This window comes from Microcaecilia unicolor, chromosome 1, assembly GCF_901765095.1.
Source record: "Microcaecilia unicolor chromosome 1, aMicUni1.1, whole genome shotgun sequence".
Taxonomy (NCBI): domain Eukaryota; kingdom Metazoa; phylum Chordata; class Amphibia; order Gymnophiona; family Siphonopidae; genus Microcaecilia; species Microcaecilia unicolor.
In genome coordinates this window covers 710476114-710501993 of record NC_044031.1, presented here as the reverse complement: position 1 = coordinate 710501993, position 25880 = coordinate 710476114, and the positions used below count along the sequence as shown (strand labels likewise).

The 25880-nt window shown below is 45.5% G+C and overlaps 1 protein-coding gene across 2 annotated transcripts in view; it reads right to left on the bottom strand.

The window, feature by feature from the left end:
- WDR72 (WD repeat domain 72) overlaps positions 1-25880 on the bottom strand; it is a 377768-nt gene that overhangs the window by 225358 nt on the left and 126530 nt on the right. For both annotated transcript variants that reach the window (XM_030189229.1, XM_030189234.1), the window contains exons 8-11: positions 14769-14888; positions 9255-9400; positions 8739-8835; positions 387-528 (exon numbers count right to left, since the gene is read on the bottom strand). In XM_030189229.1, coding sequence (XP_030045089.1) covers positions 387-528; positions 8739-8835; positions 9255-9400; positions 14769-14888 — 505 coding nt within the window. The remainder of the gene's footprint in view (positions 1-386; positions 529-8738; positions 8836-9254; positions 9401-14768; positions 14889-25880) is intronic.

The following is a 25880-nucleotide window of genomic DNA, read 5'->3' as shown; positions in this document are numbered from 1 at the left end:
TTCTTTACAGACGCGCTGAAAAACGGATCTGCGCGCACCCAAAATACACGCCTACACTAGTGCAGCCCATTTTTCAGTGCAACTTAGTAAAAGGACCCCACAATGATTTGTTTGGGGAATACTAGATGGATTATGCCTAATCTTGAGGATGCCTGAATTATAGTATACTCTTACTGATATGTTCTGACCCTTCACTACTTTTAATACACTACAGAACTCTATCAGCCATGGATTTCATATTCTTAGCAATAAAGAATACAGTTCTGCAGCTGTCATATCTTTTATACCAAAGTAGAAACAGAAAGAGCTATATGGGATTTCAAAAAAATTAAGAAAAAAAAAGAGTGACTTATTACAAGTTGCAAAAATGAAATCAATTTTCCTACCTTTAGGGGAACCATCAAACTTAGACACAGGGACATCAGGGATATGCCAGAAACTAATTCTTCCACATGCATCTCCAGAGAAAAGAATCTTATAAAAAGGCTCTTTTCGTTCATTTAAAAAGCCCATGACATACGAAAAACTCTGCATAGCAATAATAAAAAGTATATGTCAAAAAAATAGAAGCAGAACACTAATACATAACAATCCCCCCAGTGGTGTTCCTTGGTCAGCTGTCACCCAGGGCTTATCGCCACTGTGCACCCCTCCCCCCCGGGTGAAGCATCAACACCCCCTGGGTGAAGCATCATTCCACCCCACCGGTGCATCACCTCCCCCCCCCCCTCTATGGGTGCATTGTTTTTACCTCCTGGGGTGCTGGGAGCAGCTGCAAGGCTGTGGGCTCCGCTGGTTCTCTGCTCCCTCTGCCCCAGAACAGGAAATAACATCAGATGGAGCAGGGAACCAGCGGAGCTGACAGTTGTGCAGCTGCTCTCTGCACCCTTCCTGCAGCGTGCACCTGGGGCGGACCGCCTCTACCGCCTGCCCTCAGTACACCGCTGAATCCCCCCAGTATTGAAGCAATATTTGTATTGCTTTCTTACACATGAGTATTTTTTTAGACATGAGAATTTTAATCCTTTATTGTTACACATCCTAAAACCAATTACTTTAAACCCCTGCAAGTATTGTCTCCTAGCTGTCATATATTGCCAAATACATATATTGTAAGAAGGAAGAGGCTGTCCTACCCTGGATAGGCCCCTAGAGGGCGCTGTACCCCTAAAATGTCCAGGGAGAAGAGAGGATGAGTCTCTAAAGGGAGCCAGAAAGGGGAGGTATAGCTGGAGGTCGCTAGGACCGGGGAGAGTCCTGGAGGTGGAAACAGGTGCAGCCGGCAGTGTTGCCAGGTGGGCGGTTTTACCGCCCAATTGGGCGGTTTTCCGCGACCCGCCGCGGGAAATTTTTGCCCGCGGCGGGTTGCGGTTTTTTGGGCTGTTTTTGGCCTTCAGTGCGGTTTTTTCGGCCGCGGGGGGGCGGGGTTAGTGACGTTTTTGGGTGGGGTTAATGACGTTTTGGGCGGGGTTAGTGACGTGGGAGGCGGGGCCGATGACGTAGGAGGCGGGGCCGATGACGTGAGAGGCGGGGCCGATGACGGGGAGGCGGGGCCGATGACATGGGAGGCGGGGCCGATGACGTGGGAGGCGGGGCCGATGACGGGGAGGCGGGGCCGGTGACGTGGGAGGCGGGGTCGGTGACAGCGGGGGCGGGGTTGATGACGGCGGGGGCGGGCGTGATGACGCGGGGGTGGGGGTGTCAGGGGCGGGGTTTGTGTTTGGGCGGGTTTTGGGCTGTTTTTTGGGCTCGATCGGGCTGGAAAAAAATTTTCCACCTGGCAACCCTGGCAGCCGGTTAAGGGCTGGGTCCTGTTGGGCCAGTGACTACTTAGTACCCCGCCTGAGGGAGAGGGGGAAAAGGAAGAGAGCTAGTAGCTGGAGCTGGAGCTGGAGCTGGTAGCTGGTAGCTGGTAGCTGGAGCTGGAGCTGGAGCTGGAGCTGGAGATCCCCATGTGAAGTACTGGCTGAGCCCTGTTGGCTGGTGATGAACTGTGTGCAAAGCAAGGAAGCTGGCTGGGGTAAGAAGGCCCTAGATAACCAGGTAGTAGAACTGTCTGTTCTGAAGAGGTACTGTGTGTCCAGGAACTGAGTAAAAGACTGTCGGTCTAGAACAGTGAAGAGGAACTGTGTGTCCGGGGACTCTGTGTCCGGGGACTGAGTTAATACTGAGCCCAAAGGCCTGTGTGAGAGGGCTCAGGGGGAAGAAATCTATGAATGTTGAACTGTGCAAGAAGAAATGTTAAAGGAAGATTGCACTGAGTAGGAACAATGAAATGGTTAAGCTGGAAGAACTGTTTAAGCTTATGAAAGTGTTTTAAGCTGAAAGAAGTGTGCCCCAGAGGCTGGAATAAAGTTGTGTATGAAAAGAGCCTGATTGGTGAAACCTGACTGTGTTTGCTTTTGAGAAGCAGGTCACCCTGAGCAGAAAAGGGTGGTAGATTAATTTGCATAAATCTGCATACTGAGAACCAGCTCACCCTGAGTGAAAGAGGGACCTGGGATCCTGAGGAGGGAGCATCACCATCTACACCAGTGTTGCCAGGTGGGCGGTTTTACTGCCCAATTGGGCGGTTTTCCGCGACCCGCCGCGGGAAATTTTTGCCCGTGGCGGGTTGCGGTTTTTTGGGCTGTTTTTGGGCTTCAGGGCGGTTTTTTCGGCTGCGGGGGGGGCGGGGTTAGTGATGTGGGAGGTGGGGCTGGTGATGTGGAGGCGGGGCCGGGGGGTGGGGGTGTCAGGGGCGGGGTTTGTGTTTGGGTGGGTTTTGGGCTGTTTTTTGGGCTGGATTGGGCTGGAAAAAAAATTTCCACCTGGCAACCCTGATCTACACATTAGCCTCATCCTTTTCACAATATATATTGTGTTTATGTGAAGAATATCTGTATTGTTTGTTTAGACATGTGAACCATTATACAGTATTCTTGTTTATATTTTATGATATATGTACACGATGTTATACAATGTAACATTCTTATGTCCTTGCAACACCATTTTATGTGTTTTAAGTGTATTTTAATTTTAATATCTTGTTTTCGCATCTTTGATATGTTATGCATGATGATTTCCATTACTTTTTTATATTTCTTTTATAAAATGTTTTAAATATTTATTATTGATTACCTTTTGTTTGCACTATTCATGTTTTATAGTTGTTTTCATTGACTCCTGAAGAAGGCGCTACGGCGCCGAAACACGGCTGTGTTGAGTCAACTTGTTGTAATAAACATTGCTTTTTACTTAAAATCATACGTCTTCTCCATTGTTTGGAAAAAGCATATCTTCCCCCCCCCCCCCCTTTGTTTTCCCCCCAGTATTAAAAACCATTTAACTGGCCAGGAAAGGCACCTGGCTGGTTAAGTGGCACTTAGAGGGGCATAATCGAACGGTGCCGGCGAAATAGATAGCCGGCGATCTATTTTGGCGGCGACACAACAGCTGGCCGTAACCGTATTATCGAAAAAGATAGCCAGCCATCTTTTCTTTCGATAATACGGTTTGGCCCGGCCAAATGCCAGAGTTCGCCAGGTTTGAGATCGCCGGTTTTGTTTTTCAGCAATAATGGAAAAAAATGCCGGCCGTCTCAAACCCGGTGAAATCCAAGGCATTTGGTCATGGGAGGAACCAGCATTTGTAGTGCACAGGTCCCCCCAGGACACTAACCGGGCACCCTAGGGGGCACTTTTAAAATTTTTAAAAAATATACAAATACCTCCCAGGTGCATAGCTCCCTTACCTTGGGTGCTGAGCCCCCCAAATCCCCCCCAAAACCCACTCCCCACAACTCTACACCACTACCATAGTCCTTATGGGTGAAGGGGGGCACCTACATGTGGGTACAGTGGGTTTGGGGGGGGGGGGGTTTGGAGGGCTCAACACTTACCACCACAAGTGTAACAGGTAGGGGGGATGGGCCAGGGTCTGCCTGCCTGAAGTGCACTGCACCCATTAAAAACTGCTCCAGGGACTTGCATACTGCTGTCAGGGAGCTGGGTATGACATTTGAGGCTGGCATACAGGCTGGCAAAAAAGGTTTTTATTTTTATTTTTTTAGCGTGGGAGGGGGTTGGTGACCCCCCATTCCCTACGGTGGTCATCTAGTCAGTTGGGGAACCTTTTTGAGGCTTGGTCGTGAAAATAAAAGGACCAAGTAAACCCGGCGAAATACTGATCAACGCCACTTTTTTTTTCTATTATCCGCGAAAGCCGGCCATCTGGTAGCCACGCCCATACCCGCCCATGTCCCGCCTTCACTACGCCACCGACACGCCCCCTTGAACTTTCACAGGCTCGGCGACGGGAAAGTGGCGATGGTGTCAAAAAAAGCAGCTTTCGATTATATGGATTTCGCCGCTTTTGAGAGATCGCCGGCCATCTCCCGATTTATGTCAGAAGATGCCCAGCGATCACTTTCGAAAATAAGCCTGTTAGTCAGCTATTTGGCGATATTCAGTGGGGGATACCCAGCTATACCCCACTAAATATTCCCAGTTAGCGACTAAAAGATAACCAATAACACATGCTTAACACTGCTAAAACTGACTTACCACAGGGTGTGCTCAGGCATCCCATGGCACACACTACCCACACGCTAAGAAATAAAATGTATTTTTTAGCATTGGGGGCAGGCCTGGGGGGCGGAGAGTGGATGTGCTCTGCATTATTGGTTAGCACAGCTACATTGCCATGCACTAACCGATTAGTGTGGTTAGCATGTGAGCCTTTACTGCCTACATAATATGTTACAGTAGGGGCTCACACGCAAAGAGTCACATGTTAATGGGAAAATTAGTGCATGGCCATTAATACAGAAAATTGAAAATTTGGCCATTTTTCCCTGATGGGAAAAATGGCCTTAGCAAACGTGAGTGACCCTTGTAAGGAAACGTTAAGGACACTTTTTATCGCAGTTTAGTAAAAGGATAATTTTCTAACTGCTTTTTCATGCATACTATCAGACTCATTTTCGAAAGAGGACGCCCATCTTTTGACACAAATCTGAAGATGGGCATCCTTCTCACAGGGTCGGCCAAATCGGCATAATCGAAAGCCGATTTTGGGCGTCCCGAACTGCTTTCCATCATGGGGACGACCAAAGTTCAGGAGGGCGTGTCAGAGGTGTAGCGAAGGTGGGACTTGGGCGTGCCTAACACATGGGCGTCCTCGACCCATAATGGAAAAAAAAGGGCGTCCATAACGACCACTTGAATGACTTTACCTGGTCCTGTTTTTCTTACAACCAATACTATCAGTGAGCTGAAATAATCTGAACTAACTTAATCACCATAAATCGTTACACAACGATTTATGGTGATTAAATTAGTTCAGATTATTTCAGCTCACTAACAATATTAATTTAATTTTGCTGAAGAATTGTCTTGTGGGAACTGTTTCTTACGACCAAGCCAGAAAAAGGTGCCTGAACTGACCAGATGACCACTGGAGAGAATTGAGGATGACCTCCCCTTACTCCCCCAGTGGTCACTAACCCCCTCCCACCCTCAAAAAACATCTTTAAAAGTATTTTGTTCCAGCCTCTATGCCAGCCTCAAATGCCATACTCAGGTCCATCGCAGCAGTGTGCAGGTCCCTGGAGCAGTTTTAGTGGGTGCAGTGCACTTCAGGCAGGCGGATCCAGGCCCATTACACTTGTGGTGGTAAATGTGAGCCCTCCAAAACCCACCAGAAACCCACTGTACTCACATCTAGGTGCCCCCCTTCACCCGTAAGGGCTATGGTAGTGGTGTACAGTTGTGGGTAGTGGATTTGTGGGGTGGGGGGCTCAGCACACAAGGTAAGGGAGCTGTGTACCTGGGAGCAATTTATGAAGTCCACTACAGTGCCCCCTAGGGTGCCCAGTTGGTGTGCTGGCATGTCAGGGGGACCAGTGCACTACGAATGCTGGCTCCTCCCACGACCAAAGGGTTTGCATTTGGTCATTTCTTAGATGGGCGTCCTTGGTTTCCATTATCGCCGAAAATCAGAAACGACCAAGTCTAGGGACGACCATCTCTAAGGACAATCTAAATTTCAAGATTTGGGCGTCCCTGACCATATTATCGAAACGAAAGGTGGACGTCCATCTTGTTTCGATAATACAGTTTTCCCCGCCCCTTTGCCGGGATGTTTTGCGAGGATGTCCTTAGCAAAACTTGGGCGCCCCTTTCGATTATGCCCCTCCACATGTGCAAGTATGAGAATGTAAAATACCACTTTTAAAACTGCTCCCTGCATACAAGTAGGTATGGAGACACTGTGTATTTGTATGTGATTTGGGTACAGGTATATGTTTAAGGGCAGATTTTGGGCAGAAAACAGGTGGGGGTCTAGGGATGGGCATCTACAACATTTTCATGTAATTTTCATTTGGAATTTTTTTTGTTTCCAACAAATGTCATTAATAATGCGCCCTCTTCTTAAAGAGTGTGCATTATGGGGAGAATTCTATAAACGACCCTGAAAAATTGGCGCCAGAAAAAATTGAAGTGGTATTCTATAAAAGGCACTCTTTACAGAATAGGACTTCGAGCCGATTCTTGTGCCTAAAGTATGGTATTTGTAAATACTTCACTAATCATGTGTTCAGTCTACAAGCAGTTCTCAGAACCTTTATCTTCATTGTTAGGAAAAACCTCAGATTCAACACAGGCAAAATGTATATTTGATCTGTTTGCCATCCATCATAGGCTAAAAAACCTCTCACTTTCCAAATGTTATTATATTTTAAATATTTCAGTCTTCTTATCTTATCCTCCTGAGGAACTTTTATTTATATGATCAGATGATTGAAATATTTAATGTGGAGGGGCATAATCGAACGGGGGCGCCCATCTATAAGTGTACCCATCTCTAAGGACGGCGCCACGAAAGGGCAGGGCAACCCGCATTATCGAAACAAGATGGGCAGCCATCTTTCGTTTCGATAATACGGTCGGGGATGGCCAAATCTCAACATTTAGGTCGACCTTAGAGATGGCCGGCCTCGGTTTTCGCCTATAATGGAAACCGAGGACGGCCATCTCAGAAACGACCAACCTGGCACCCTAGGAGGCACTGCAGTGGACTTCACAAATTGATCCCAGGTGCATAGCTCCCTTACCATGGGTGCTGAGACCCCCAAAACCCGCTACCCACAACTGTACAACACTACCATAGCCCTTAAAGGGTGAAGGGGGCACCTAGATGTGGGTACAGTGGGTTTCGGGTGGGTTTTGGAGGGCTCCCATTTACCACCACAAGTGTAACAGGTGTGGGGGGGGGGGGGGGCCTGGGTCCGCCTGCCTGAAGTGCACTGCATTACCCACTAAAAACTGCTCCAGGGACCTGCATACTGCTGTGATGGAGCTGGGTATGATATTTGAGGCTGGCATAGAGGCTGGAAAAAAAATGTAATAGAGATCCCTGCCCACGCTCCACTCACATGTACATCCCCTTGCAATTCTGCACTGTAACAATTATTTGCATTTTTATAGAATAGTGCTTAGGTTGCATAAACATGTGCTAATTTCCTCTGCACTTACGTGTATACTTTGTGCACCTAGTTATAGAACTGCCTTTTAAGTGTATAATTGTTTTTTTTCCCCTCAAAATATGGGGCCACCCTCTGCAGAAAGGTAGACATAGAAATATGCACATGGCTGGGAAACACATGGAATGTGGCCAATGAGGACACCTTTAGTTTGTGTCCATTGGAAAATAAAAATCCTGTATGTATCACCGAATGGATGCGGACAACAGCCCTTAATATCATTAAGTACATAAGTAATGCCACACTGGGAAAGACCAAGGGTCCATCGAGCCCAGCATCCTGTCCACGACAGCGGCAAATCCAGGTCAAGGGCACCTGGCAAGCTTCCCAAACGTACAAACATTCTATACATGTTATTCCTGGAATTGTGGGTTTTTCCCAAGTCCATTTAGTAGTGGTTTATGGACTTGTCCTTTAAGAAACCGTCTAACCCCTTTTTAAACTCTGCCAAGCTAACCGCCTTCACCATGTTCTCCGGCAACGAATTCCAGAGTTTAATTATGCGTTGGGTGAAGAAATATTTTCTCCAATTTGTTTTAAATTTACTACACTGTAGGTTCATCGCATGCCCCCTAGTCCTAGTATTTTTGGAAAGCGTGAAAGCTTAAGCATTCTGCACAAGGTTTTAGAAGCAACAGTTTCCAGTAAGCAGTGGCGTAGGAAGGGGGGCGGGAGGGGCGGTCCGCCCTGGGTACACACGCTCGGGGGGTGCCGGCCCCACTGGTTCCCTGCTCTCTCTGCCCCGGAACAGGTTACTTCCTGTTCCGGGGCACAGAGAGCAGGGAACCAGCGGGGCCGACGCAGCTCCGAGTGACGTGCACTCGGGGCGGATCGGCCCTCACACAGGTAACAATGCGGTCCGTGGGGGGGTTGCACTCCGGGGGGTGCGCCGCAGAGGGGGGGGGTCGTGCCGTGCTGCACCCGGGGGGGGGGTGCGCAGCGGCGACCCGCCCCGGGTGCCGTTAGCCCTCGCTACGGCACTGCTTGTAAGTATTGCATTGCAAGACAATTTCTAACTTCAAATTACAGGAGTATTTTAAATTTTCCTTGCTTAAACACTTGATAAATAGAGAAAATGTTAAGCACAGGTAGAAAAAAATAACTAAATAAATGCTGTATGTCATCACAATCAAAATGGTCTCAAATATTTGATATTTAAATGTTTTTATAACTACAAAGCGAACTCCATTGGCATGCAATAATCTGATGTTACCTTATTTTCAGCCACATTTGTGCAGCAGAGTAACTGCGGAGTAACAGTTTCTTTAAGCATCCCTCCATCAGCAGGATAAATGACTTTGGAAAGTCCACTGTATAATGGAAAAGAGTCAGATTTTAGAAATCCATCCTAGGCTGTGGAGCGCTAGCAGATTCTCAAGTCTGGCCAAGAGTTGTTGGGTTAGTAATTACAAGTGGCTTCTTATTTGAAAGGCTGGTGCCAGCTGTTCAGGTTCTACATGGTTAATTTTACGTTTCAGCTCCTGCTGTGCCAAACAAAGCCTAGAAAGCTACCAAACAGACAAAATCTTTTAGTGCCAAAGTGGCTTTGTTCTGGGTGTTGATCAAGTGTGACAGAAAAGGCTTTTTCTTAATAAACCCCCCCCAACAGTTCATCTTGTACCTGGGCTTTTCAGACACTGGGTTTTGTTTGATAAACATTTTTTTCCATCAGCAAAGAATGGGAGAATTTCAATTTTGAATAAGTCCCACCACTTCCATCTGAGCCCACCTGTTAACCAGCTGGTAGATTGAACCATGGCCACACTCTGTCCAGAGGATGAGTCTGTTTGCAGCTAGGAACTCTCCACCAGCAAAGGACTGACCACTGCTGTTTGCTTCTGTGCCAAGTATGGAAAAATCACAATAATCAAAGATCTAAAGCCAGAGATTAGAGAAAAAAAAAAAAGAAAACAACCAAAAGATTAAGTCAATCATAACTCAGATATACAACTTGACATTTTTTAAATGATAATCAGACAGGAGAACATTTGAATTTGGTCATACGTTACCATTAGTAATTCAAGATGAATTACATTCAGATATAACATATAGTTTCCTGTTCCTAGAAGAGACTGTCAGTCTAAAGGGTATCTACTATAATAAAACGCAGCCTCAACGTTCTGAGGACACTGACGTCACTGAAGTCACTCACACACCGGTTTGTGGTTTCATGGTTGTGAAGCCACACAACATCTTCATGCCCCGCCCTCGCGTCACACGTGATGACGTCGAGGGCGCAACACGAAAATCCCAGCCGCCCAGGATGTCCACATCAACCCGGCCTCTTTCCCCACATAGCCCCGCCCCTTTGAAGTTACCACCCCGCCCACGGTACCACACTCACCCTCAGCAACGTCCCTCCCCCCCCCCCCGTCACCTCCCCTCCCCTTCCCTTACGCCTGTCTCCCTGGTGGTCTAGAGGTACCTGTTCGGTGGGGGCAGGAAAGAAAGAGCCCCCTCTTTCCTGCCCGTAGCGGTGGTGGTAGCATCCTTGCTACATCGTGTGGGAGTCCGGCTCTCGGCGTTTCAAAATGGCCGCCGAGAGTTCAAGCTGCATCGCGAGACTTCAACTCTCGGCGGCCATTTTGAAACGCCGAGAGCCGGACTCCCACACGATGTAGCAAGGATGCTACCACCACCGCTACGGCCAGGAAACAGGGGGCTCTTTCTTTCCTGCCCCCACCGAATAGATACCTCTAGACCACCAGGGAGACACGCGTAAGGGGAGGGGAAGGGAGTCCCCTGCCCGCTAGCACCCGTTTCATCGCCGCCAGAAACGGGCCATTTTTACTAGTGTTTAATAAAAGGCATTAGGATTTGGTGTTAATACAGATTTTAGCGTGTATTAACTGCAAATGTAATGCTTTTCTTTTTGAGGGTATGTTTTATGCAGGTCATTAGTGTGTGGTAATTGCTAAGATTTAATATGGGAAAACTTAGGGGCCAATATTCAGTCCGCAGGAGTTAGACTGGCTAACTCCTGCAGTCGGCGCGAAAACCAGAAATTCAATGCCAAGCCGTTTCTGGTGACTGGCACTGAATATCCGGTTTACTTTTGGCTGGTTTAAAGATAACCAGCTAAGTTGATATTCAGATTTACCCGGTTATCTTCAAACCGGTCAAAGATATACCAGGTTTCACACAGCCAAATATGGCCAGAAACCGGCTTTTAAAATCAGAGGACATCTAGTTTTATCGGTCGATATAACTGGCTGTCTGCTAGTCACTAACCGGGGATATTCAGCTGGGGATAGCTGGTTATTCCCCACTGAATATCGGCGGATAGCCGGTTAAATGCTATTTAACTGGTCAGCAGTTGTTCTAGCCCGTTAAATGGCGCTGAATATCAGGGGCTAATGACTCCTATGTAGGAGTCGCTATCTGATCCAGCGTTAACTTAGCTGTTATACAGTTAGCACACTTTACCTAGAACACAAATAAGAGGACAAAGTTTTCACACCCATGCCACACGTTCTCCTAGGAAAAATTCCCTAGTGTCACGTGGTACCCCTGTTAGTGGGAATTAAGAGCTTAACGCCTTTTGGTAACTGTGCCCCTAAGTTTGTACCTGAGGTAATAGAGGGTTAGGTGACTTGTCCAAGGTCACAAAGAGATGCAGCAGAATTTGAACTGTGTTTCCCTGGTTTTCAGTCCACTGTTCTAACCATTGACTTCTCCTCCACTCCCTGTTCTCAGAGGTTTCATAACCTAGGTTTCTACTAGAGGCAACAGAGTTTTAAGGGGGGAATTCATCAAGCTACTTTAGGGATTTAATTTGCATTCTTTGCTCCTTAACGTGACATAAAAGGCCTTAACACAGCTTGTCTTAAACTACAGCAGCAATACTTAAGTTGCCACAGGTTACATGGTAATGAGATGCAAATATGCATGTTTTGCATCTCATTACTATGTAAATACCATAACGTGGCATGTGGTAATACACCGCAAGTTGCTTTATGGGCAGAAAATGGTGGTAAAATAACCCCAGACAAAAGCTGGGTTATTTTACATTGCCAGGAGCATCAGGAATCAAAGCTGCAGCCCAATGTTACCAGCAGGATCTTAAGGGAGCTGTGGTACAGATTTTCCCTCCCTCTTGATGCAAGTCCCCACCCTCCTATCAGGCCTCCCACCTCCGAAGCACATCCTCACCCACTATTCAAGCCACCCACCGCCAATCAGGACCTCCAGCCCCGAATGCAAGCCCCCATCCTCCACAATCCCTCTCACCCCACTTCTGTGCCCGTACCTCTCTGGTCTGGTGATCTAGTGGTCCCAGGATAGGAGTGATCCTCAGTCACTCCTGCCCTCCACACTGCTTGCCAAAATGGCATCCCTAGTGTAGTCTTGTGCTACTACCACTAGGGGGTCATGTTTCCTTACATGGGTGGCGCCGGGTGGGCAGAAGCGACAGGGGAGATTAGAAAAGTCTGAGCACAGGGGTGGGGTAGGGTGGGAGGGATTATAGAGATTGGGGGCTTGCATAGGGGGTGGGGGTCCTGATTGTGGGTGGGTGCTTGAATAGGGGCTGGAGATGTGCCTCAGGGGTGGGAGACCTGATTGGAGGGTGGGGGCTTGCAACAAGGGGGAGGGGAAATCTGTATCTCGGCCCCCTTAAGATCCTGCTGGGAACACTGGGCTGTAGCATTGATTCCTGATGCTCCTGGCAGGGCAAAATAATCCCCCAACAGAAAACCTGTTCCCTCCCCAAGCCACCTACCAACTCTGCCCTCCACCCACCCCCTGTCCATAGGCCCTCCTCAGGCCTACTTTTAAATGTCCTGGTAGTCTAGTGGCCAGGGCAGGAGCATCCCATGCTGCTCCTGTCCTTGCTGTTGCATTGTGAAAATGGCGGCCATGACTTCCCATGGCAGCCTCATGAGACTGCTGCGATAAGTCACGGCCACCATTTTGGAATTAGGAATGACATGAGCAGGAAGTCGCTCCTACTCATGCCATTCCCAATTCTCAAATGACAGTCATGACCTACCACAGAAGTCTTGCGAGACTACCATGGGAAGTCATGGCCACCATTTTAACAATGCAGCCAGTGGGGGCAGGAGCAACTCGGGATGCTCCTGCTCCGGTGGCCACTAGATCACCAGGGCTTTTAAACGGTAGGGCCGGGAAGGGCCTACAAAGGCATGGGGAGAGTGGAGTTGGTGAGCGGCCTGGGGAGGGACTGGATTCTCTGTTGGGGAGGAGACTGGCTTGGGAGGACAGGTTAGTGGCGGTAGTAATGGTGGCAGGGGGCAGGACCATGGTTGTGGTTCCGGTTCTGGCCAAAATCAAATGGCAGATTTTGGTCACGGATTTGGTTTGGCCAGAACCAAAACTACTGCTTTTGGTCATCCTTTCATGTGTACTTGCAAATTCTGCCATGGATCTACCCAAATTCCACTCCTGTACATGCCTATATCAAAGCAGCACCATCATGTCATTTTAAGCTAGTGGGTGTTTTATAAGAGCCCATTTACCAGGGGCAAACTGACCATTGGAACAATAGGGCAGAGCCCAAGGGCCCAGAGCAGTAAGGGGCCCACTCTCCCCTGGCTTCCATCTAATTTAATCACTTTTGATAGGTGGTTAGGATCCCATCACCCTTATTTCCCGAAGCCCTAGATCACTGGCAGTCTCGGCTCACCCATGTGTAACGTATGGAATGCTATAAGTTACACTTGTATCTCTGATATTTGGGCTGGCATAAGTGCTTGTGATAAATTATAGGTGCGTATTTCACCTGTTACGTCAATCTATTCTAAGCAGGTAATAAATCATTTAGCACACACATCAATGCAGAAAAGAAAGAACTGATTGTTACATTTGTACCCCGCACTTTCCCACTCATGGCAGGCTCAATGCGGCTTACATGGGGCAATGGAGGGTTAAGTGACTTGCCCAGAGTCACAAGGAGCTGCCTATGCCGGGAATCGAATTCAGTTCCCCAGGACTAAAGTCCACCACCCTAACCACTAGGCCACTCCACAAAATAGAAGATTAAAAAAATTAGGGATCAATATTCAAAGGAGTTTAACTGGACAGGAAAGGTTCCTGCCCAGTTTAACTCTGCTGATCTGACCAGTCGCCAATATTCAGGGGCACTTTACCAGGTAGTGCAGCTGAATATCAGCTCTAATAGGCCATATGTAAACTGACTATATTAGGGGCAGTCTAGGGTGGAGTTTGGATGGAGCCACAGCAATATTCAGTCTAGCGGCGATATTCAGTCCACTAACCATCTAAGGGCGCGGATACATTTAGGACAGAAAAAGGGCTGTCATAACTTTATCCAGTGAGTTAACTGGGCACCTTCCGGGTGACTACAGATAACTGGATATTCAATGCTGGAAGCCAGATATGGCTCAGCATTGAATATCCAGATTCAGTTCTGCCTGCAGTGATCAGTGTATTAAATACCACTGACCACCAATGGCTCATATTGACCCCTAAAGGGGCAATATTTAAACTCTGTATGTAGCTTTTTATTTACAAGCTGGCCACAACGTTTGAAGTTATACTGGACTATATCCAAATATGGATGCTAAATACACAGGTATAACAGACACTGTCACAATTATCTCAATAATGGTGACATTCAGATAACCATTTGGATAATTTAGGACAGCTTTTTGCTGTTGCAACTTGTCCAGATACTTGTGCTAAATATTGCCGGTTTCTGAGTAATTCCAGACTCCACCCAGGTTTTGCTATGGGACCACAGAGATTTTCAGTGGCATTATCTGGACAATGTTGCTGAAAGTCTGGGCAAGGCCTCGGCCAGAAGCTTTTATCAGGGAATCAGGTGCTGACACCTATGTAAGTGGCACAGAATATTGGGCAGAATGTTTTCCCCAGAGCACACCTCTGACAAACACAACGCAACGGTCCAAACATTTGTTCAAATCTACTTATGTGCTGGAAAAGACTGATTCAGGCCACCTGAAAAGCTTGAAATGAACAAAAGTTATTATGAAAAAAAAGGTAAACTTAAGAGGAATCATAGAAAAGACAGTACCACGCTGTCACCTCATGCAAGCAATTTTAGAGAGAGAAAATGAGCTTTCAATAATTGGAGGATTCTGGTGAGAGTTCACTGGCGTTCCGAAAGTAACACTAAAGCATGGCTAGAATTAAGTATCCTTGAAAGTTGCTGAATTGCCAAAACTCCTGTAACATTGTAAATGGGCCCTTAAAACTTTTAATGCGCATTCGATATGAAAGCAAAATTTTAAAGGGCACATACCTTCCAACAGTCGGAACAAATGATTAATAAAAGCCTTTCTGTGTATGTACAGAACCGAACAGCTTGACAGTTCCTGAGCTCCAAAGATTTAGATTCTGTTTCATAAACATTTCGCTTCTCCTACACATGCAAAGAAAAACTTGGAGAGATCAGATCAAATAGAGATGCAAATACAAATATCTATTATATGTCTAACAGAAACATAAGTTACTACTTGAATGTGGCTGAAGAATACCCAGAACAAGTACAAACGTGGAAGCGAAGCCAGATGGTGTGTCTGCATGGTGCACTGTAGTAAAAAGGTGAGGGAGAATGAATCGTGCAAATCCACAAACTAATAAATAAAGTTGCATTGAAGCCCTTTCCAGCCCATCCTAAACTGGATTGCCATATACAGAACACAGATCTACAAAGTCTGCCTGGCATCAGCCTTAGTTCTTCACAGCCTGAGTCGTCGTTCATGCATCACTCACACATCCACACACCTGCAGCCAAAGGTTTTATTTATTTATTTGTACATCTACTTATTCCACTCCACTCAGTATATTATAGACCTCTATCATATCTCCCTTCAGCCGTTTCTTCTCCAGGATGAACAGCCTTAACCATATTAGCTTTTCCTCATACGGAAGTTGTTCCATCCCCTTTATCATTTTCATTGCTCTTCTCTGTACCTTTTCTAATTCCACTATATCTTTTTTGAGATGCAGTGACCAGAATTGCACACAGTATTCAAGGTGTGGTCACATCATAGAGTGAAGCAAGGGCATTGTAATATTCTCAGTTTTGTTTTCCATTCTTTTCCTAATAATTCCTTTCTTAGCTGCTGCTGCTGCTGCACACTGAGCAGAGTTTCAATTTATCATCAATGATGGCACCTATTTTAGAAAAGTCTCTATGTTGGCAGACCCTTTTCTAAAATACTACCAGAATTTGACATGTCTCAACCCAGACATCTCAATTCTGACTTCTATATTCTATATTGCGATAAGTAAGAGGGTGTCCTATCCGGGGTAGGGCACTAGAGGGCGCTGGTAGGAGAATAGGTGGAGGGTGCTAGGACCGGGGAGAGCCCTGGGATGTCCACAGGTGTGGGAGGTTATGGGCTGGGTCCTGTGTAGCTAATTAACCACTTTATACCCCACCTGAGTTGTGAGAGGAAGAGAAGTGAGTGTCGCGTTCCCGTGGACCTTGGCATACTGTCAGGCTTCTTCCCCGGGAGCACTGGGTTCGTGAGTCCTTGGGCCACTACCGTGGAGCGGCAGTGGCAGGCAAGATCACCTTCAAGGTAGAGACGAGACAAGACTGGACCGTAACCCCGGACTGGAGTTCTACACAGGAATACCCGGAACTGGAATGCACCGGACGGGTGCGCACTGGAGTGAAGCCCGCTGGACTGGAACACACTGGAGCGGAACCCACTGGACAGGAACCCACGGGACCGGAACCCGCTGGACAGGTACACACTGGACCTAGGCTTCACCTACGCTTAGCCACCTTTCCCCAAGGGTTGAGCCCTCAGGTTCGGGCAGCCGGCAGGACTTACAGGAAAGACCAGAACTGGAACTTGCAAGCAGGAACAGCAGGAATCAGGATACTGAAGTGTCCCCCAGGCACCTAGGCGAGAGCAAGGCAGACAAGCAGGGAATGTCCCGGTTCCGGGAGAAGGCAGGTTCAAAGCAATGGTCAGGTCAAGGAGCAAGACTAAGGCTGGAGCTACCGTATCAAGGAGTGCTGGCAACAGACTGAACAAGGGCTGAAGCTCCAGAAGCAAAAGAAAACACACACGGGAAAACCAGCAGGCTAGACACAAGAAGACTAGGAAACTGAACACAAGCAAACAAGAAAGCTATGCCCAAGCTAACCAGTCATACACTAGGAACATACACTCAGCAAACACAGGAGATCAAGCAAAGCTGTACACAGGCTAACCAGCAAAGCTGTGCCAAAGCTAACAAGTCATAAACTAGAAACATACACAGAGCAAACTCAGGAGAACTAATAAAGCTGTACACAGGCTAACAAGCAAAGCTGTGCCCAAGCTAACAAGTCATACACCAGAAACATACACAGAGCAAACAATGTAGCAGTGTACAGAGCACTCTACATACCAGGGCCCTTAGACGAAATGCAAAGGCAAGGGCTGCAGTCTCTAAGTGATTAATAAAGCCCTTCAACACCAGAGGCACAGCTGCAGCAATCTCCTTGCCTCCAAACAGAGGCTTGACACACAGAGAAGTCAGCCCACAGGAAGGAACAGCGGGAGCCATCTTGGATACTGGCATAGAGGAGTCGGCAGCCATCTTGGAAGAGGCATAGCCCACACAGGTGAGGTCCAGTAAGGCAATCAGCACACAGAGCCAGAGAGAAACTAAGACAGAGACAAACACAGAGACAAGCAGAAGCCAGCACAGCCACTGACTCCCAGAAACATGGTAAGAATGAGGGTGGTCACAGCCACAGACGTGACAGTGAGCTAGCAGCAGAAGAAGAGAGATCCCCCTGGAAGATACTGGTTAACCCTATGGACTTGTGGAGGACTGTGTGTCCAAAGGAGATCAGCAGGCTGAAAATCCTGGGGTAAGAAGTCCCTAAAGCATTAGTGTTTAACTGTGTGTCCTCAGTACTTATAGGAACTGTGTGTTCAGTGAAAGGTCTGTGTGTCCAAAGAAGAAAGGACTGTGTGTCCAGAACTGTGTGTTCAAAGAGGGGGGGGGGACTGTGTGTCCAGAACTGTGTGTTCAAAGAGGGGACTGTGTGTTCAGGACTGTGTGACCAAAGAAGAAAGGACTGTGTGTCCAAAGTACTGAGAGAAGCAGGCTGCAAAGCCTGGGGTTGAGAGTCCCCAAAGTACTGGTGTAGTACTGAGCCCATGTATCTGTGGGGGGAGGCTCAGTGTGAAGATCTATGAAAGCATAAAGTATTAAGCTAGAAGAAGTGTGCCCAGGGGCTGGAATAAAGAGTTGCCTGAGAAATATGCAGTTGGTGAGACCTGTTTAATTTGCTTAGTGGGAACCAGGACACCCTGAGCGAGAAGGGGTAGCACACTAATTTGCATCTGATCTGCATATTGAGACCCAGGCCACCCTGAGTGAGAAAGGGGATATCACAATATAAAATGGGGTAGAATTATGCCTCCAGGAATGGCCATATGCATTCTACTTAAAAGTGGGCACACTCTTTTTTTGTATGCTTATTTTTTACACATATATGCAGTCATGCAATTTTAGAAAAGCTCTTTTCTGCAAGTAAAATAGGTTTTATGTGTTCAAAAGTGTTATAAGATTAGCTCCTTCACCACCGTGATTGCATACCACAGAAATTTCTCAGTCACCACTGGAGAGCTCAGCATACAGCAAGATCACACAGCCACAATGTGGAGGGACAGCACACAGAGAGAGGAGTCTCCCGCAACTTCCTGGTCATGCCCCAACTGATGTCACTCAAGCAGCTTCATAAGCGAGCCCGCTCCTGAAGCGTCACACCGAAGGCGTGTGCTAAAGGGGCAGACCCTGCCCCTTTCTATAACTCTTTGAATGCAACTTCAGAAGCAACTGAGAAGCAAAATAAATCTTGCAGAAAGACTCTCCAACAAAAAGACCGATCCCAGAACACTATAAATGTAAGTTCACCCATTTACTGACATTTCAAAACAATGCATGCTACCAAACTAAAATTGGGATACCAGCTCTGATGGTACATACTGCCGCCAGTGCTATGACACTGACACACAGAGAAGTGAATGAAATCCCAGTATTAATCAAGTCGAGACGACAACCAAGACATGACATCAGCACGCAACCATGGAATGCACTACCAAATGTCATAAAACACTGCATGACCTAACAACCTTCCGAAAATTACTAAAGACCAACCTGTTCAAAAAGACATACCACAATGATCCATCCTAAATACCAGACAACGAAACTCCACCAGAACCAGACAAAACCAAACTCTCTATACCTGACTGCTTCAATCACTCTGTCACTAATGAACGTTAACGCACTACCACCTTATTTCTCACGCCGGAAATGAACTTATTATCTAACTTACTCTATAACTTACTCTGTCATTTATGTACTTTAATGCAATACCACTTTGTATTTCTCATTTTGGAAATGGTGATCGCCATTACGGCATAATGTAAGCCACATTGAGCCTGCAAAAAGGTGGGAAAATGTGGGATACAAATGCAACAAACAAACAAACAAGACATCCCCAGGGACACACCACCCAGATGGGCTGGAGGGTCCCAGCAAAGTAAGTCACTCACTAGGGAACTGGAAACAACAGAAGGCTAGAAAGGGACACAGGAAAACAAAGAGCCATATTGAAAGCCAACTCCCAGGAATCACCGCAACCATCCCAAATGAACACATCCACTTGCTGATACCCATGGGATACATCAACGCAAGGTTGGTGGTCAACAAAACAGAGACAATAAAGGACTAATTAACCAAATAAGACCTGAGTCTAGTGTGCATCAGTGAAACATGGCTCCACAACAGAGAGGACCCAATCATAAACAAATTATGTCCCCTTCCCCGAGGCTACAGGTTCCTCCACTGGACCATAAAGAAGAAAAGAGAGGGGGCATAGCTCTGATATACAGATCATTCATCATGGTGGACTCCTTAGCAGAATCCATAACCCCACAACTAGAAATAGCCACCATCAAAATCTGAGACAACTTCCCACAGAACAATCTGTGATGCATTTTTTTCTACAGACCCCCGGGAGACTGGAAATTGGCCCAGATGATTTTCATGGATTTCATTTCAAATAGTTGTGTGGCCCATTCTAATGTACTGCTAATATGATATCAACCTGCTCCTAGAGAAACAAGAGTCAGAAAACACCAGATAATATGATGAATTCAAGAGTTTAATTACACGTTGAGTGAAGAAAAATTTCTCTGATTCGTATTAAATTTACTACTTTGTAGCTTAATCGCATGCCCCCTAGTCCTAGCATTTTTGGAAAGAGTAAACAAATGATTCACATCTACCTGTTCCACTCTACTCATTATTTTATAGACTTCTATCATATCTCCCCTTGGTCTATAATTTCCTGGATGAGAAACAAAACTGATGAAAACAGAATGGCCTACAAACTTAAATGAGAAGAGCCAAATGGTTATACTGCAAGGGACAGGCAGGCCCAGACTACAAGGATCCAAAAAAGCTGTATGGCATGGTGAACAACTTACTAGACAACAAACAGCAGATGGACTAGCCAAATACTTCCGGGGAAAAAAATCATCGACTTAAGGGAATGCCTCCAAGTGCCTCCTCTCCTGGAACACTTCATAGATAAACTAGACAACCTCCAAAATGCAGCACCCACAGACAGAACATGGATGATCTTTAGCTCATTAACGCAGGAAACAGTCATCCACTTGATCTATATATTCTCAACCATGTGCTGCATGCTGGACAAATGTTCCAACCATGTCAAGAAGGAAGCCCCAGACCAAATCATTACACATCTCAAGGAACACCTAGACTTCATGCACTCGACAGGTCGACTCCCAACTGGAAAGGGCAACATACTGCTGATACAGTCCCCAAGGACAATTTTTAAAAAAGAAAGAAGGAAGTCACAAACTTCAAGCAAGTGGCATCCATACCCCTCACAACAAAATAATGGAGGGATTAATAGCCAACCAGTTCACAAACTACCTAACCCATTTCAACATCCTACATGAGTCTGAATCAGGCACAGAAACGGTACTGATAACACTATTGGCTAACTTCAAAAAGAAAACCAGTAAAGGTCAAAACACCCTACTCCAATAATCCAACTTATCAAAAGCGTTTGACCTGGATGATCACCAGATCCTTCTTAGACTACTCGATAAAATTGGCTCCTTAGTGGAGTGCATGATCTGGTGCGGGAGGTAATGGTGATGGGCCGCATGATAACAGTGATCATAATATGATTGGATTTGATACTAGCTTTGGAGTAAGAATACACAGGAAATCCAATACATTAGCATTTAACTTTCAAAAAGGAGACTATGATAAAATGAGAAGAATGGTAAAATAAAACAAAACTTAGAGGAGCAGCTGCAAGGGTCAAAAATTTATATCAGACGTGGATGCTGTTCAAAAATACCATCCCAGGCCAAATATATTCTGTATATTAAAAAAGGAGGGAGGAAGACCAAATGACAGCCGGCATGGTTAAAAACCCTGTTGAAATGTGCCACGCCTTTCTGATTCTTGCCCCTAACTTAGGAAAAGGGGGGGAAATGGGGGGGAACGGGAGGGAAGGGGGCGCAGAGGGGAAGGGGGAAAAACGTTTGAAATATGTTCCCGTGAATTCATATGTTGAATAGAGTTGAATTGAAGACATGTTAAGTTTTCTACTTTTATTTGCAAATTGTAGCTGCAATTGAAGGTATTGTTCTGAATAAAAAGATTTAAACATTAAAAAAAAGTGATGTGAAGGATGCTAATAGAGCTGAAAGAAAATCCTTCAGAAAATGGAAGAAGGAACTGACTGAAAATAATAAGAAACAGCATAAGGAATGTCAAGTCAAATGCAAAGCGCTGATAAGGAAGGAAAAGCGGGACTTTCAAAAAAAGATTGTGTTGGAGGCAAAAACACATAGTAAAACATTTTTTAGGTATATTAAAAGCAAGAAGCTGGCAAAAGAATCGGTTGGACCGCTAGATGACCGAGGGGTAAAAGGGGCAATCAGGGAAGACAAATGTCGATATTTTAAAAAGGTTCCAGAGGTGAGCCTGACGTCGGTGGCTGGCAAAATGGTAGAGACTATTATAAAGAACAAAATTACAGAGCATATTTAAAGGCATGGATTAATGAGACACAGCCAACATGGATTTAGTGAAGGGAAATCTTGCCTCACCAATCTATTACATTTCTTTGAAGTGGTAAACAAACATGTCGATAAAGGCGATACGGTTGATATTGTGTATCTGGATTTTCAAAAGGCATCTGACAAAGTACCTCATGAAAGACTCCAGAAGAAATTGGTGAGTCGTGGGATAGGAGATAGTGTCCTATTGTGGATTAAAAACTGGTTAAAAGATAGAAAACAGAAAGTAGGGTTAAATGGTCAGTATTCTCAATGGAGAAAGGTAGATAGTGGGGTTCCCCAGGGGTCTGTGCTGGGACTGTTGCTTTTTCACATTTATAAATGATCTAGAGATGGGAATTACTAGTGAGGTAATTAAATTTGCTGACGACATAAAGTTATTCAAAGTTGTTAAATCACAAAAGGATTGTGAAAAATTACAAGAGGACCTTACGAGACTGGGAGACTGGCCATCTAAATGGCAGATGATGTTTAATGTGAGCAAGTGCATGATGCGTGTGGGAAAGAGGAACCCGAACTATAGCTATGTAATGCAAGGTTCCACGTTAGGAGTCACCGACCAAGAAAGGGATCTCGTAAATAGAATGTTAGGTATTATTAGGAAAGGAATGGAAAACAAAAATTAGGATGTTATAATGTCTTTGCATCGGTCCATGGTGCAATCGTACCTCAGATATTGTGGTTAATTCTGGTCACTGCATCTCAAAAAAGATATAGTGGAATTAGAAAAGGTACAGAGAAGGGTGACGAAAATGATAAAGGGGATGGGACGACTTCCCTATGAGGAAAGGCTGAAGCATCTAGGGCTCTTCAGCTTGGAGAAAAGACAGCTGAGGGAGAGGTCTATAAAATAATGAGTGGAGTGGAATGGGTAGACGTGAATCATTTGTTTGCTCTTTCCAAAAATACTAGGACTAGGGGGCATGCGATGAAGCTACAAAGTAGTAAATTTAATACGAATCGGAGAACATTTTTTTTTCACCCAACGTGTAATTAAACTCTTGAATTCGTTGCCAGAGAATGTTGTAAAGGTAGTTAGCTTAGCAGGGTTTTAAAAAATTTCTGAACGGCTTCCTAAGGGAAAAGTGCCTAGACCATTATTAAATTGACTTGGGGAAAATCCACTGCTTATTTCTGGGATAAGCAGCATAAAATATATTGAACATTTTCAGGATCTTGCCAGGTATTTGTGACCTGGATTGGCCACTGTTGGAAACAGGATGCTGGGCTTGATGGACCTTGGTCCTGTGGCGTAGCCACAGGTGGCTTGGGTGGGCCAGGGCCCACCCATTTATGGCTCAGGCCCACCCAACAGTAGCACATGTTTAGTGGTAACTGGTGGGATCCCAAGCTCCGCCAGCTGAAGATTTCCCCCTGATGGTAGCAAAAATGCTACTCTCCACAACACCAGCACCTGTGCATGCTCAGTTTTCAGTGCATGTCTGCTGCCATGGGGAAAAGAAGCATTTTCCCACCAGCTGAGATAATTTTTTTGAGGGGGAGGGGGGTAAACACTTGGTGCCCACCCAATTCTTGCCTAGGCCCACCCAAAATCTGTTGTCTGGCTACGCCCCTGCTTTGGTCTGTCTCAATGTAGCTGTACTTATGTATTAGACTGGTTCACAGGCTGTCTCACATCCAGATTCTACCAGGTGAAGTGGACTCTTCAATCTCCCCTCCCTGGAAAACTGACTGCGGAATCCCACAAGGCTCCCCTATCTCAACTATTCTTTTCAACCTAATGATGGCACAATTTGCAAGATCTCTGGCTAAACAAGGCTTCAATCCTTTTGTATACACTGACGATGTATCCATATATATCCCATTCAACAATGGCAAGACTAAAATCAAAACAAAGATCACCGCTTGAGTGAACACCATGGAAATTTCGGCATCAGCGTTCACATTAAAAGTAAACAGAGAGAAAACACACTGTCTAGTAATTACTCCACCACACTGTAACGCAATCTTTCCAAGCACTGATGTAAAAGGAACTATGCTCCTGATAACAGAACAACTGAAGATTCTAGAGGTCTCAGTGGATCGCCACATGACCTTCAAGAGCCAGGTCACAAATGTCACCAAGAAAATGATCTACACGATGTGGAAATTGAAGCATATCAAAAGATACTACCCCAGAGAGATATTCCGTGCCCTAGTGCAATCTCTAGTCTACTGCAACGGAGTTTACGCAGGTTGCAAAGAAAAAACCCTACAAAAATTCAAATAGCACAGAACATTGCTGCCAGTCTGAATTGGAAGCAGGATACTGGGCTAGATGGAACATTGGTCTGACCTAGTATGGCTATTCTTATGGAATGACTACATGTAGATCATATAAAAGGGGATGCTTTTTCTGCATGCCTACCTTTTACATGCCTGTACCCCTGCATAATTTTATAAGAGCCCTTTTCATGTAACATATGCTTTACCTACAGAAAATGCTTCAAAAACCTGCCCCCCCCCCCCTCCTTTACTAGCCGTTGGAAGCTGCAGTCCTTTCATAAAGTCTAAATGAAGTGAGAAGTGGACTAATATGGCAACCATATTGTATGAAATTGTAGAAATCCCCAAACTCCACATTTCCTAATTTTAATAAATTATGTTTTAGTTGTTCAGGAGGTGAAATAAAGTACACATTAGAGAAAATATATTTACAATTTATTAGCAATAATTTTAGTTTCTTAGGTCCTCTTTTACAAAGCCACATTAGCCGTTGTAGGCGCGGTAATGCCGAAGCTGTGTCAGCATTGATGTGAGGCTGCCGCTAGCGCAGCTTTGTAAAAGGGGGCCTTAGATTTGAAAAACATCACCCAGCTGAACTGAACTAAAATCCCATTAGTCACAATTTTTATTGTGTTCTCACTCCTTGTTTTGAAAAACGTCCTTTTGTGTACACTCTTCAGCCGAAATTGTGATGTTCACTAGGAACTGGCTATCATTTGCAATGATATGAGAAATTCCAACGGCATGAAAAATGTTGTTAATGAACAACAATGAGCAGAAAAAAAACACATTTTCCCCCTGACTCTGTAAAGGTCGCCAAAAATTGTGCACACAAATCTAGGCGTGCTCCCAATTTATGTGTACAATTTAATTAAATAACAAGCCAATTAGTGCCAATAATTGACTTTTTAACAAGCAATTATTTGCACTAATAAGATTTAATTGGGACCAATGTGAGTAAAGATAGGTGCAGGATCTGTGCCTAAAATTTACACGTGTGGTATGGGGGCATGGCTTTGAGTTACATGCCTAATTACAGAATAATGGTGCTCCATGCATAAATGTAGGCACGGGCATTAGCACCATGTTTTTGTTGGTGCTAATGGCCACACCTAAATTTTCGCATGAGTTTTCGCTTTAGGAGCGGCTTATAGAATACTGCTTAAGCAGGTTTTTTTCAGCACCGATTTTTAGGCACCTTATATAGAATCTAGTCCTCTGTGTTTTTTCATTTGCTGCTAAAAGTGTGCACATTTTCAAGAGAGTGCACACTATTTACAAGAGAGCACAGTTTTTCCCCAATAGTCTATGCATTCAAACCATTGTGCATGCATGAATCATCATATATGCGTGAACCACTGAGCATGCACACACCATTGGGAAAAGAGGGTACATACATTTCAAAAGAATGTACACTCAACGACTTTGTTCCCGTGATGACAAAATTAAACACAATGAACATTCCTGAAAAGGGACACAGGAAATGGCACAAAATGAAAATTTTATGGCTGCCCATCCTTAAGGTCAACATAAGGTTCAAGTAAGAATCAGAAACAGTTCTCCTCATTCACCTACAGGACGGTTAAAGAGCTTTAATGGAATTTAGCTGCCACTATTTCCCTCAGAAGTAACTACTACTACTACTACTACTTGACATTTCTACAGCGCTACTAGGGTTACGCAGCGCTGTACAATTTAACAAAAAGGGGCAGTCCCTGCTCAAAAGAGCTTACAATCTAAAGGACGAAATGACAAGTTGTGGTAGTCTAGATTTCTTGAGTAGTGGTTAGGTGCCAAAGGCAACATTGAAGAGATGGGCTTTTAGCAGGGATTTGAAGATGGGTAGGGAAGGGGCCTGGCATATGGGCTCAAGGAGATTATTCCACGCATGGGGTGAGGCGAGGCAGAAAGGGCGGAGCCTGGAGTTGGCAGTGGTGGAGAAGGGTACTGAAAGGAGGGATTTGTCTTGAGAGCGGAGGTTACGGGTAGGAACGTAAGGGGAGATGAGGGTAGTGAGGTAGGGAGGGGCTGCAGATCGAGTG